Source organism: Maniola hyperantus, chromosome 6, assembly GCF_902806685.2.
Source record: "Maniola hyperantus chromosome 6, iAphHyp1.2, whole genome shotgun sequence".
In the NCBI taxonomy this organism is placed as follows: domain Eukaryota; kingdom Metazoa; phylum Arthropoda; class Insecta; order Lepidoptera; family Nymphalidae; genus Maniola; species Maniola hyperantus.
The window spans coordinates 3,186,320-3,200,042 of record NC_048541.1 but is presented as its reverse complement, the minus strand read 5'-3'; the positions used below and the strand labels follow the sequence as shown (position 1 = coordinate 3,200,042).

General features: G+C 37.2%; 2 protein-coding genes across 2 annotated transcripts in view; one reads left to right on the top strand and one right to left on the bottom strand.

Annotated features, from left to right (window-relative positions):
- The window catches only part of LOC117982930 (neurotrimin-like), a 563,100-nt gene that overhangs the window by 386,720 nt on the left and 162,657 nt on the right, over positions 1-13,723 (top strand). The gene's annotated exons all lie outside the window — the stretch shown is intronic.
- Positions 1-13,723, bottom strand: part of LOC117983291 (nose resistant to fluoxetine protein 6-like) — a 53,327-nt gene that overhangs the window by 11,532 nt on the left and 28,072 nt on the right. The window contains exons 2-4 of the mRNA XM_034969792.2: positions 8,982-9,151; positions 1,081-1,274; positions 220-505 (exon numbers count right to left, since the gene is read on the bottom strand). Of these exons, the coding sequence (XP_034825683.1) occupies positions 220-505; positions 1,081-1,274; positions 8,982-9,151 (650 nt within the window). The remainder of the gene's footprint in view (positions 1-219; positions 506-1,080; positions 1,275-8,981; positions 9,152-13,723) is intronic.

The following is a 13,723-nucleotide window of genomic DNA, read 5'->3' as shown; positions in this document are numbered from 1 at the left end:
GATGTGACCACAAATTTACGGTTTTCAAATTTTTCCCCTAAAGCCAGCTATAAGACCCACCTACCTGCCAAATTTCATGATTCTAGGTCAACGGGAAGTACCCTGTAGATTTCTTGACAGACCGACAGACAGACAGACAGACAACAAAGTGATCCTATAAGGGTTCCGTTTTTCCTTTTGAGGTACGGAACCCTAAAAAAAAGTTTATTGATAACTTACTCGATCCCAAGCTTCAGCATCCATCACGGGTCCACTTCCAATAAACAAGCAAGCATGGCCAGCTATAATGAAGAGCATTGCTAGAGCCTTCATCCCATTGATACACTCGAGCCCAAGGCTGTTGTTCTGTTTAGTTGATAAGATCTTCCTCGTATTGTTAATGAGAGAGAAAGAGACTATGAGCTCGTGGATTGCGCTGTAACTCTTCTTTCTCCTCCAGCGCAATGAGTAGATCTCGTAGGAAGTTGTGAACACGAGGACAGCAGCAAAGAATAACAATATACCTCTGGAAAATAAAAACAGATACTCGTAAATTTTCGGTGGGAGAAAGAAACGGAATGTCTAGAATTATCAGTATCTAGAACATCTAGAAATATTTAAAATACTTTTTTATTATTTATCACGAAAATAAATTAATGAGGGATTGTGAAGCATAATATTATGCTAGAGAAATAACTTCTGTGACATTGTTACCTACCAAACATGATTCTAGGTAAACAGGAATTACCATATCCATACTTCTATACTAATATTATAAATGCGAAAGTGTGTCTGTCTGTCCGTCTGTCTGTCTGTCTGTCTGCCTGGCCGATTTTGACAAAATTTGGTACAGAGATAGCTTGCATGCCGGGAAAGGACATAGGCTACTTTTTATCCCGGAAAATCAAAGAGTTCCCACGGGATTTTTAAAAATCTAAATCCACGCGGACGAAGTCGCGGACATCATCTAGCACCATAATATAATACCGGGGAGTATACCAAGGTTTTGATTCCTCTAGTCTTGACAGACACGACAAACAAAAATGTCGAAGTGACCCTTTTTTCCTTTTGACATACGGAACCATAAATTCTTCTACTCACATGAAAACGATATCCAGCTTGCTAACAGTCATGGGCTTCCGTGAGTAGCAATCTTTCCCAGTGACCTCAACGCCTGTCGAGTTCCCCACAGTATGTGACAGCACGTCGCTCACGAACCCTGCCACGGCACTGGCGTCGCAGGTGTTTGGCACGCAAACCGCCCAGCGGAGGATCTCGCCTCTGCCAGTCCTGATCTGAAATAGGAAAATTATGTGCTGTTTGTTAGAAATCATGTTATAAATATTAAAATTTGTAGAGTTAAATACTATGGCCATAATTAATAGAGCGCATTAAATATAATATGAAGAAACCTTTGATTGAATGTAGAATATTGCAACCTAAACCTTATGTGATTCATTCAATCAAATGTTGTTGACAATAGACATCCCTAAATTGCATATCTATTTAAAGTAACTTACTTACTAAGTTTGCTAATCGTTAAAATTACTACAATTATTTATCAAAGTAGTATTACATATATTTGTTTGTTAACATAAAAATGACTTTAATTAAGATACGTTGAAAACGAATCTTAAGGAATGAACGAAGGTAACTTCACGTCATTTCGATTAATGTCTGAGTTCATTCATGATAAACGATATAAAAAGCCGTGTGGCCGAATAGGCAAGTAGTTCTGTAATGAAAACCGACAAATAAACTTGTGAAATCGTCTTCGAGTTATTTTTCCTTCGTGGTCTCCTTACATGTTGAACTCAAATTTTTCAATGAGAAATATTGTTTGAAACATATCTTCATAAGTGATGCAGACAACTTTTACATGCTATGTAGTTCTATGCCAACTCTGTACTAAAAGTTATTTAGAAAACAAACTAACTAAACAGTACTTTTATCTAACTCAAGAATTATGATTTATGACTTTTCTATTTCCACATCGTTACTAATGGAGGTAATGATTTTAAGCTTATTTCGTGGTTAACGACATATTTTAATGTATATTTTAGTAGAAATCGACAAATAAAAACAAAAACTAATGGAGGTATACTTAGTTTAATAAATTGAAAATTGACTCATTCAATGTCATACGATTTGTTGTTAGGAGTCCATTTGAGTGAATTTGTATAAATACGGGTGTTTGGACTGCATTTTTTTTTTTATTTAGTCTCCCTCTGAGATTTTAAACGATTATTGAATAAAGCAATATTTTGCCATGAGTTTTTAAGATTAAACCTCTCGGATAACCTTTACGCATTCTCGCGTATGTTTTGGGAGGACATTACAATAAGTCGTTAAAAACATATTGATACTATCTGCTGTTTCTGACTGACGTTGATAACCCTAGATTCTAGAAACACATCAATGCTGAACGCGAAGTCGTATAACTTTATTTCCTGATGCACTTTATAAATCAAATTTTGTTAGCATGCACCGGGAAGTCGATCGCGGAAGTGCAGACGAATATGTAGGTACCTACGTGTTTTCCACGTTTCTGCCTTAAGGTGATCGTATACCTCGAGGCGATTCGCGAGACGTCTCATCATCATTGATCGTTGGATCTAATCGCATTCTGACAACTTTCTGGAGGCACTTTATGAATAAAATTTTGTTAGCATGCACCGGGAAGTCGATCGAGGAAGTGCAGACGAATATGTAGGTACCTACGTGTTTTTCACGTTTCTGCCTCACGTTTAAGGTGATCGTATACCTCGAGGCGATTCGCGAGACGTCTCATCATCATTGATCGTTGGATCTAATCGCATTCTAACCACTTTCTGGAGGCACTTTATGAATAAAATTTTGTTAGCATGCACCGGGAAGTCGATCGAGGAAGTGCAGACGAAAACGTTGGTATCTACGTGTTTTCCACGTTTCTGCCTAAGGTGATCGTATACCTCGAGGCGATTCGCGAGACGTCTCATCATTATTGATCCTTGGTTCTAAGCTAGTTCTGACCATCGTACTTACTCCGCACCAACTTGAGTTTAGTTTTTTTTTTCCAGACCAGAAAGTTAGAAATTGAAAACCCCTGCCAGAACTCGAACCCAGGGCCTACCACTAATAAGACCGCAGTGCTTATCATTGCGCCATGGAGGTCGTCATTTCCCTTGCATTTTCAGTACCTACTGCAAAACTCACCTATTGCGACTTTTGAGACTTATGCGGGTCTTACGTGTGCGATCATCATTTTACCATTTGCATTTCCACGTATGTAGATAATAGGGTTGTCCATCGTACCGTGATGTAACTATTATATTCTGTGAAATCCGTAACTAGGCTTTTTGTTCAAGACTCCACTTACAGTATGCGGTAGGAAATATTGTACATCGACCTTTAGAAAGAGATATCATTGTCTCCGTCGTTAAAACCGACAATACGTCACATAGGTATGAGTGCCTCCCGCCGGCTACTGTACGTTAGTTGCCAGTATGCTACGTATAAGATTTTACGTCTCACCAAACGTTGCTAGAATTCGAGAGTCGAAACACAATACCGTCAAAGTAAAATGGACCTAAAGAGCTTCGAATTGAAGTCAAAAATTCAATGCCGCTGAATTTAATTTCGCAACGTTTCCGCTTGGCGCGCTGGTTGTAGATGTGTAGACAAACTTGAGCTTTACAAGGCAGTTAAGATCCAGTTTACTATAATGCGGAAAGTTTTCCACACTCGAATACTATCAACGTTGGTGACACATAAAATCTCGTACTAAGGGTACAGAGCCTTGTAATCGAAAGTTACGTTGCGTTTTGTCTAAACATAATTACATATTTTGCAAAAAAAATACTTATATTTTCGTTTAAAAGAAAAAATACTGAAAAGAAAACAATTTTTTGTACATCTGTGTTTTGATTTTTAATTTTATTTTGTTTAATAGATCCTGTTATCCGCAACTTCGTCTGCATGTAAAGTATCTACAGGTACCTAATACCAGTAAAAAATCGCAAAAAATGCTGAAATATTTATAAATTTATTTATCTTTTAATTTACCGTTGTTTTGTGAGACTTTTCCGTTTTTACAAGACTAAAAATTAAAACATTCCTATTCTGTTACAGTAATAATTATTTAGTAATTAACAATATAACCTTAAGGATTTCCCGAACATAACAAAAACTTAATTATACATTTTTATCCAGGCAACTGTGATAGCCTAGTGGTTTGGACGTCCGCCTTTCTAATCGGAGGTCGGGGTTCGATCCCGGGCAGGCACCTCTTACTTTTCGGAGTTATGTGCGTTTTAATTAATTAAATAACATTTGCTTTAACGGTGAAGGAAAACATCGTGAGGAAACCTGCATGCCTGAGAGTTCTCCATAATGTTCACAAAGGTGTGTGAAGTCTACCAATCCGCACATGGCCAGTGTGGTAGACTATGGCCAAAACCCTTCTCACTCTGAGAGGAGACCCGTGCTCTGTAGTGAGCCGGCGATGGGTTGATCATGATGATGATCCAGGTAATAAATGGTGGTAAACATAATGTAATCATTTGCACGGAATTATATAAAATAAGAAAAAAAATATGCAAAATATACAAACTTTAATTTTAATTGCCGTATCTACTGAATTAATTACCATTTGTGGGAATTAGCAAAGGTTATTTGAAGAACATCAAATAACTAGGTTTCTTACAACGTTGCTTGCTTTCGATATACCGCGAATGCGATATATTTTGACAACTAGTCAAATCAGGACGCACGCTTAGTATGAAATAATTAAATGTGACGTCACAATCATTCAACGTGTTTATTTAGTTTAATCGAGAATGGTTAATAAAATGGTTATTACTTATTATACTTAAAACTAACAAAGAACGTAGATTTTACGTATTTTGAAAGACCCTGTATTTAATAATCACTGACACTTGATAAATAATTTATTTTTGACATAGGCAAATACCCAATTCATCCGTGTAGATAATGTCATTTATTTTTTAATTCTGTGGATTTTTCTAACTGATAACTACTTTTTTGGAATAAAAGTCGTCTTCAGGCTCCAATCTATCTGTGCGAGAAATTTCATCAAAATCGATTCACCACCACCACTACCACCATCACCACCACTGAACTTTCGCATTAATAAATTAATATTAGAATAGGTAGATAACGTACTTTTCATTGATTTATTATTGGTCTCGCTCCGCTCTGTACTTTTATTTGACTTCGTCCGCATGGTCTACATAAATTTCAAACCGCCATTTAACGGACTTAGGGGTGAAATTTCGAAAAATCCTTTCTTAGTAGATAACTACTATTTACGAAGAACACACCCTCCAAATTTCATGTCTCAAGGACCAGCGGTTTAGGCTGGGCGTCAGTCAGTCAGTCAGGACTTTGAATTATTTTACACTAGCTTATGCTCGTGACTTCGTCTGCGTGGACCGCATAAATTTCAAACCCATATTTCACCTCCTTAGGGGTTGAATTTTTAAAAATCCTTTCTTAGCGAATGCTTACGTCATAATAGCTAACTGCATGCCAAAATTCAGCCCGATCCGTTCAGTAGTTTCATGTGTGCGTTGATAGATCAGTCAGCAGTCAGTCAGTCAGTCACCATTTCTTTTTATATATATTTATATACAGAAATAAGAAGCCACGATCGTTAACGGTCGTTTATAGCTACGCATTCAAATCTTTGGGGATTTGGACGGATCGGGTCGGATTATTGAATAAAAAGCGGGATTACTGGATTCAGATTAGGTATTCCTAATAAATCTTATGTACAGGGAATTTTTAATGGCGTTTTAAGAGTGCTTTTACTTTTTGCGAACAGAATGTACTGATTTGGTCCTTGAGGTCCTTTCAGGCGTGTCTATTTATTTATTACTACTTAGATGATGCCCGCGACTTCGCCCGCGTGAACTTAGGCTTTTTAAAATCCCGTGGGAATTCTTGCTTTTCAGATTTCAGATGGACCACATCCTTAGTCACAATGACGTCATAATTCTATATGGCTATCTGTGTCTAATCAGAAATATTTAAATGCTTATAACTTTTTTGTTATTCGATCGATTTAATTAGTTTTTTTCAGTTTTCGTCATTATTTTTATCCTACTTTATAATAAAGTAATAAAAAATTGGAGTCAAATACCCATTTTTGCCACCTTGTTGTATTAATGACCATCTGAAATCTGAATAGACGACAGTAAAAATATGATGAGATAATCTATAATATAAAAATGAATCACTGAATATGTTGCTCATCTCAAATCTCGGGAACAGCTGAACCGATTTCGCTAATTCTTTTTTTATAATATTCCTTGAAGTACGAGGATGGTTCTTATTGAGAGAAAAAATTAAAAAAATTGAATCGACTGTTAGGCGAATCAAAGTTCGCCAGGGCAGCTAGTTATTATTATAAAATTGAGGATAATTTATGTTTTAGCTAGACCAGTATATACTAAGAAAAACTTCGCCAACTCCGTTTACTGACATAGCAAATACCTAATAGATAATTTATATAATAATATTATTTAAGTACCGTTTATTATGTAAGTATGTTTTATGATTGTTTGCCGTGAACTACACAAGTCTTTACTTACAGAATAAATATTAAATAAATTATTTACTTTAAATGTAACATATTATTATTTATTTTGAAATACAAACGTTTATAATATTGACACTATAATAGGTGCCATTATAAGCCTGGCATAAATAATTATTACAAAATACGAGTCATTTTTAGGGTTCCGTACCTCAAAAGGAAAAACGGAACCCTTATAGGATCACTTTGTTGTCTGTCTGTCTGTCTGTCTGTCCGTCTGTCTGTCTAGAAACCTACAGGGTACTTCCCGTTAACCTAGAATCATGAAATTTGGCAGTTAGGTAGATCTTATAGCTGACATTTGGGGAAAAATCTGAAAACCGTGAATTTGTGGTTACACTACACAAAAAAAAATTAATTGTGGTCATGAACTAATAATTAGTATTTTCAATTTTCTAAGTAAGATAACTAATCAAGTAGGGTATCATGTGAAAGGACCTGTGCATTCTAAAACAGATTTTTATTTATTTTTATGTATCATAGTTTTTGAATTATCCTGCAAAATGTCGAAAAAATACGACTGTAGCACGGAACCCTCATTGCGCGAGCCTGACTCGCACTTGGCCGGTTTTGTTTGAACAGCATACCTGTATGCGACAGGTCAGGATGGCAATCGGGGAGGTAACGCCCCGCACACCCGCACATGCGGTGCGCTAACCCGGTGCGGGCGAGCACGGGTGACGTGTGGGTGGTTAGGGCGTCCCCCGTCTCATACCCTGATTGCCATCTCAACCTTTCGCGTACTATACCTAAGTACGTAGATACAAGTAAGAACTAAATAGTTATAAAGGTATTACTAATGATAACGCCTATAGGTAGATAACACTAATAATTACCTACTCAATTAAAACAAATCCATACAAGTCGATTATTGTGAAAATGTGTCTGTCTGTTTGTTACCTTTTCAAGATGCACCGATTTTGACCTTTGGCACAGAGTCAGCATGCGTCCTGGAGAACTCTTCACTCAACATATAATAGATACAGATGACAGATCCTATCTCATATATCGGCATCATTATATCGATATCGTATCGGTATTTAATATCGAAATCGGATCTTACGTTGTGAAAATGCTCTTAAATGCCCGTCGGTAACCGGAAGTCGCAGCAAATAGGTCATGCGTTTGTTCGTACATAATGAGCCGATGGACACAAAGCAACGAGTTTGCAGCGTGGGTATAGCGCTTGACGTCGCTGCGCCATTTCCTTTTGGAAAAGTTCATACCGGCAATTGTGTATGAAAGAGTGTAGTTAAAATCACGAGCTTTTTGCTATATTGCAATTCAAACTAGCACTGTACAACTGTGATGTTGATTCTTCTGTCTTGTTGACCTCTAGCGTCAGACAGATATTTTTATCTTCTCTATATATAAAAATGAATCGCTGAATGTGTTGCTGATCGCAAATCTCGAGAACAGCGGAACCGATTTCGCTAATTCTTTTTCCATATTTCTTGAAGTACGGGGATGGTTATTACGGAGAGAAATTAATTACGGAGATAAAAAATTCCTGAAAGAGAATCGACTGTTAGGCAGTACGAAGTTCGCCGGGGCAGCTAGTTTGCAATACTTATATCATGAACTTTTACAAAATATACGATTTTTTGGGATTTTTTCGCGGGTTTTTTTTTGGTGTTATTATATCAGTAATCATCGGCAGTCTTTGTTTTTGCTAGCGTTAAGACTTAGAAAACTTAAATTCTGCACAGAAGTTCTATTTATAACCAAGGTATAGTAAACACAGAATAAGGCCGGATTTCTTAAAATTCTCACGGGATAGGGAATGAAAATGATTTATATTTTCGCCAAGCGAAGCCGCGGATGGTTGCTGTAGTCTTATATAGGCACCCAGGTGCTTATGATCTTATTTCAACAATCAGCAATTCATTAATCGTGTAATAAAGATTGCTGATTCATTAATAACAGTGACTCAGCCAACCCATTGTATATCAAGGAGCTACACATTAATATTAAAAGGATAAGCAATAATGATTATTTGTGCGAGATATGAAATCAAAATCATTATAATGATAAATATTTATCTTAAACAACTTTATACCTACCAAAGTATTTAATAATTATTTTTAGGTAGGTATCTAAATATATTGATAAAAGGATTGACTGACTAATCTATCAACGCACAGTTCCAATTCAACCCCTAAGAGGGTGACATAGGGGTTTGAAATTTGTGTAGTCCACGCGGACGAAGTCGCGAGCATAAGCTAGTTCAATCAATCAATCAATCACTCAGGAATAATGTATAGCTTTCTATTGATGAATGAATTTTCAAAATCGGTTCAGTAGTTCCAGAGATTACCCCCTACAAACAGACTTACAAACTTTACCTCTTTATAATATTAGTATAGAAGTATAGATGAAGATATGTGTAGTGATTCGTAAGTACCTTAGTATTCTCGTCACTGCGTCGCCACTTTATGGTCGCTAGACAGTACTGCCCTTCCACGGCCACTTCTTCTCCAGGCTCCTTGATGCCGACGCACTCGTCGAAGTTGCCCAGGTGGTAGGAGGAACCGAAGAGCAAGCCCTGGGGTGACTTTGCCGATGCATCGAACACTGCAAAAGTAAGATTTTAAACTTTACTTCGTTCTTCTTTTTGCGTAAGAAGGACTATACCGCTGTATGGAGCTCAAACTGGTAAGTCTGAAATCTCGAGATTTTTGATATAGGTTCTCTTTACTCTAAAAAGATCATTAAAGTTTAAACGCATTTGCGCTGCGCTGCGCGACGCGGCAGCACCTTGCTCTATACAAACTCATATAAAACTTAACATAGCGAGGGGGTCAATAGATTGCCCTGAATTCACACTAATATTATAAATGCGAAAGTGTGTCTATCTGTCTGTCTGTCTGCTAGCTTTTTACGGCCCAACAGCTAGAATTATCTGTACCCTCACGTCTATTAGCACGTGCATACAGACACCAAAAAAAATTACATATGCCAGTGTCTAGAACGAACAACAGATCAAACTCCTTCATTGCTCGCGCTTCTCGCAATCTAAATTCAATTTATAATGAATCCAGTGGCCCTACCGCGGTTGTTTGACAGCTACAATGTCACGATCGCAATCATCTCTGATTGGTTAATGTTCGCTCACTATTGGCCACAATACATTGTTGCAACAAGAATCGCACAAATTCAGCCAATCAGAACAATTGAGATTGTAATAATGATTGATGCGGGTTTTAGACAATCTCCCCGCAGCATAGTCTTAATGGCAATGTGAATAGTGTACGCTAAAGTTCAACAAATTTGTTTGCTAGCATAACGTATATATACGTTCATCTTACTTTTAATTTTGTATCTAATTGTGAAAACCAATTATTAGCTTCTAGTTACTTAATTTTAAGATTATTAAGATCAATTAAAGCTGTTGGTTTTCCTAATAAAATAAAATAAAATATACCTGCGCATCTCAACTGCGTTGGGACCTTTAAAAAGAACCTAGATGTACCTACTACCTAGTCACTAAAAAGCTAGCCATAAATGTTTTAGTAATTATTCAAACCTTTCCTAACTAATTAAATATTTTAGGAGAGCTTCGATGATACGGCCGGCCTTCCAAAACATTGTTTGTCCAAATTAATTTACATTTACCTACTTTATCGGCGACCAAACAATGAATCTGTTTGAGTTGGTGCCGCTGACTTTTACAATTAATTTGAGTTATGAGGTTAAATCGCTCTGACATAATTTGCATAATTATTATTGAATACCCAATTAGTTCAGTTGACAATCATTTTCATGTATATACCCATTTATTATATATATATACAATTTGATTGCTTGATGATTGTTAACTAGGTAGGTTCATTATTTTTATTACATAACACTACTTCAATCATAATACATTTTAATCATTAAATGGCCATCCTTTATTTATATACGATAACTAGCTTATACTCGCGACTTCGTCCGCGTGGACTACACAAATATCAAACTCCTATGTCACCCCCTTTATGGGTTGAATTTTCAAAAATCCTTTCTTAGCGAATGCCTACGTCATAATAGCCATCTGTATGCCAAATTTCAGCGCGATCTGTCCAGTAGTTTGAGCTGTGCGTTGATAGATCAGTCAGTCAGTCAATCAGTCAGTCACCTTTTCCTTTTATATATTTAGAGTAGGTAGGTAGGTACTCCTTAAGTTTCTTCACATGTGCAAAGTGACCTTGAACGAAATTGCGGAAAACGCCCCAGAACCTTTGAGCATCATCCTCAAAACTAATGTTTTCCTTTAACATTGATGTCATGATTGTAACGATTTATCTGTCGATTAACCAAAAAAGTACGAATTATCTTTAATTCGCAGCGATATATAAACAAAGTCTTTGTTAATTCATTATAATAATAGTACTATAGTAATCATCCTTGCTATTCATATATCAACGCACAGCTCTGTAGTGAGTACTGGACGGATCGGGCTAAAATTTGGCATGCAGATAGCTATTTTGATGTAGGTATCTGGTAAGATTTAAGAAAGGATTTTTTTAAGTCAACCTCTAAAGGGGTAAAATTGGGGTTTGAAATTTGTATGAAAATCTGTCAGTTTAAACAAATAAAAGGGGTAAAATAGGGGTCCGGCGCAGTCCACGCGGACGAAGTCGCGGGCATAAGCTAGTACCTACCTAATATCATAAATGTAAAAGTGTATCTTACGCCCCATTCGTTAAACCGATTTCGACACAGAGTTGTGTTGTGGAGAAACATTTTTTGATTCTTATAAAGTCTCATATCTAAATATATAAAAGGAAAAGGTGACTGACTGACTGACTGACTGATCTACCAACGCACAGCTCAAACTACTGGACGGATTGGGCTAAAATTTGGCATGCAGGTAGCTATCATGACGTAGGCATCCGCTAAGAAAGGATTGTTCAAAATTCAACCACTAAGGGGGTGAAATAGGGGTTTGAAATTTGTGTAGTCCACGCGGACGAAGTCGCGAGCATAAGCTAGTTTTTATTATATATAACAATTTAATTAACATAGAGAACTGTACAGCCTTTATTCGGGTTCCGGAGAATTCACGTTCTTGAGCCATTAAGCATTTTAGTTTCTTTGCGTGCACGAAAACATAAGATTAAGCACACTCTAATTCCTTAATTACACTACTAAAAGTGTAGGTGCAAAATAAAATTATTGCGTTTATAAATAACGGCTAACCACAGACCCATATGAAGTAGATAGTTAACTCAAATGGCTGGGTATACAATGGTTCTTCTTCTTCTCAATCCTTCACTCTTGGTAGAGTGGTCGTGGCTATGAATTCACTTTCACTGCTGCGACAGTCAAATCATTTCTTCAAAATAGGTGCCATTATACACTTTTTTTGGAAAGCTCAGAGTCACCCAGCGGGCGATGGAGAGAGCTATGCTTAGAGTTTCTCTACGTGATCAAATCAGAAATGAGGAGATCCGTAGGAGAACTAGAGTAACCGACACAGTTCAATGGGTTGCGAAGCTGAAGTGGGCAGGGCACATAGTTCGTAAAACCGATAGACGTTGGGGTCTCAAGGTGCTGGAATGGCGACCTCGCACTTAAAGATGTAGCGTTGAAAGACCCCCCCCACTAGGACCTAGGTGGATGGATGACATCAGACGAGTCACAGGGAGCCGCTGGATTCAGGCGACACAAGATCTTGGTGAATGGAAGTCCCTACAAGAGACCTATGTCCAGCTGTGAACGACTATCGGTTGATGATGATGATGATGATGTACACTTTTTGATTGTCACTTATTGGATTTGTAAGATAATTAATTACGTAAACTAACTTAACCAACGAGGGTCCCAAACGCGCCCAGGTCTAAGAAGAGCCCACAATAAACTCAGCTCAGCTCAAACTCTGCTCGTTTATATAAAAGTTTTCATGTTTGCATAACATATCATTTTTGTGTATTGTCTTTGTCCTATATAAATTGGTTGGTGTGTTGTTGTATTCTAATATAGTTAAAGTGGCCATAAAATGTTTAGTGAGGAAAACGGGACATAATAATTCTCTTCCGTAATCGCGTATCGTGGAACACCAGTGTACTCGAAGATATAACAAGGTTTAGTTTATAAGTGCTCTTAACTGCGACTTATGATAGTCATAAAGTTATTTTCCAGTAATATTTTCGAGTTTAAGGTTTTAGTTTCTTAAAAATACAATATGTGAGTGTCTAAAAGAATTTGTCGCTTAGTAGAGTTTGGTACGTACGGGTGATAGAAATTTATTATTAAATTTAGATACAAGTTAGTCCTTGACTGCAATCTCGCCTGGTGGTGATGATGCATTCTAAGATTAAGTAATATAGACTTTATTAGTTTGAGTAAAATATAATCAAAATAAGCTTTAATATCTTTATTAGTTTGAGTAAAATATAATCAAAATAAGCTTCTTTTATCAATTAAAAGTATCTGACTAATAAAACCGTATAAATAATTTCTCCATCCGCTTTTTTAGTCCCATGGTAATTTCCGGTATGTAATAAGTAGGTCCCCCTGATCTGTTTGCTAGGAAAATTTTCGCATACATTTCTGTACAGTCTCCCTATAAGCCGTGTATAATTTTCCACAAAGGATTAACAATATTTCATCAGGCATTCGTTAGGATTACCAGTACCTATTAGAACAACAACTCGTGAAAGTAGCTGAAGCCCGCGACTTCATTCGTTTTAAGACTCCCGAGTGAACTCTTTGGTTTTCCGGGATAAAAAGTAGCCTATGTCACTCTCCAGATCTTTACCTATACCCATGCAAAAAACCACGTCGATCCGACAAGCCAATAAACCAACAAACCAACAAACACACAAACACTTTTGCATTTATAATATGGGTAGGGATGTATGTTCAAATGCAAGAAATATTTGCAAGGTATTTTGTTACTCGCATACCTTATCACACTTGTCATCATCATCATCATTATCAACAAATAGACGACATAGGGAGTTCACACGCCACGGTGTTGCGCCACCCAGGTCTGTGGCGCGGTGGCACGGTAGGGTCGCCGCCGCTATGCCAAATGAGTTTGAGTTCTGTCAAAAAAACTGCTGCAGTACACCTCGGCTCTATTCTGCAGATATGCGTTGCTCCTAATGCATTGGCACTCGACGTTCAGCTGTCGACAACTCGTTAGCAGTCCCGTGGCGA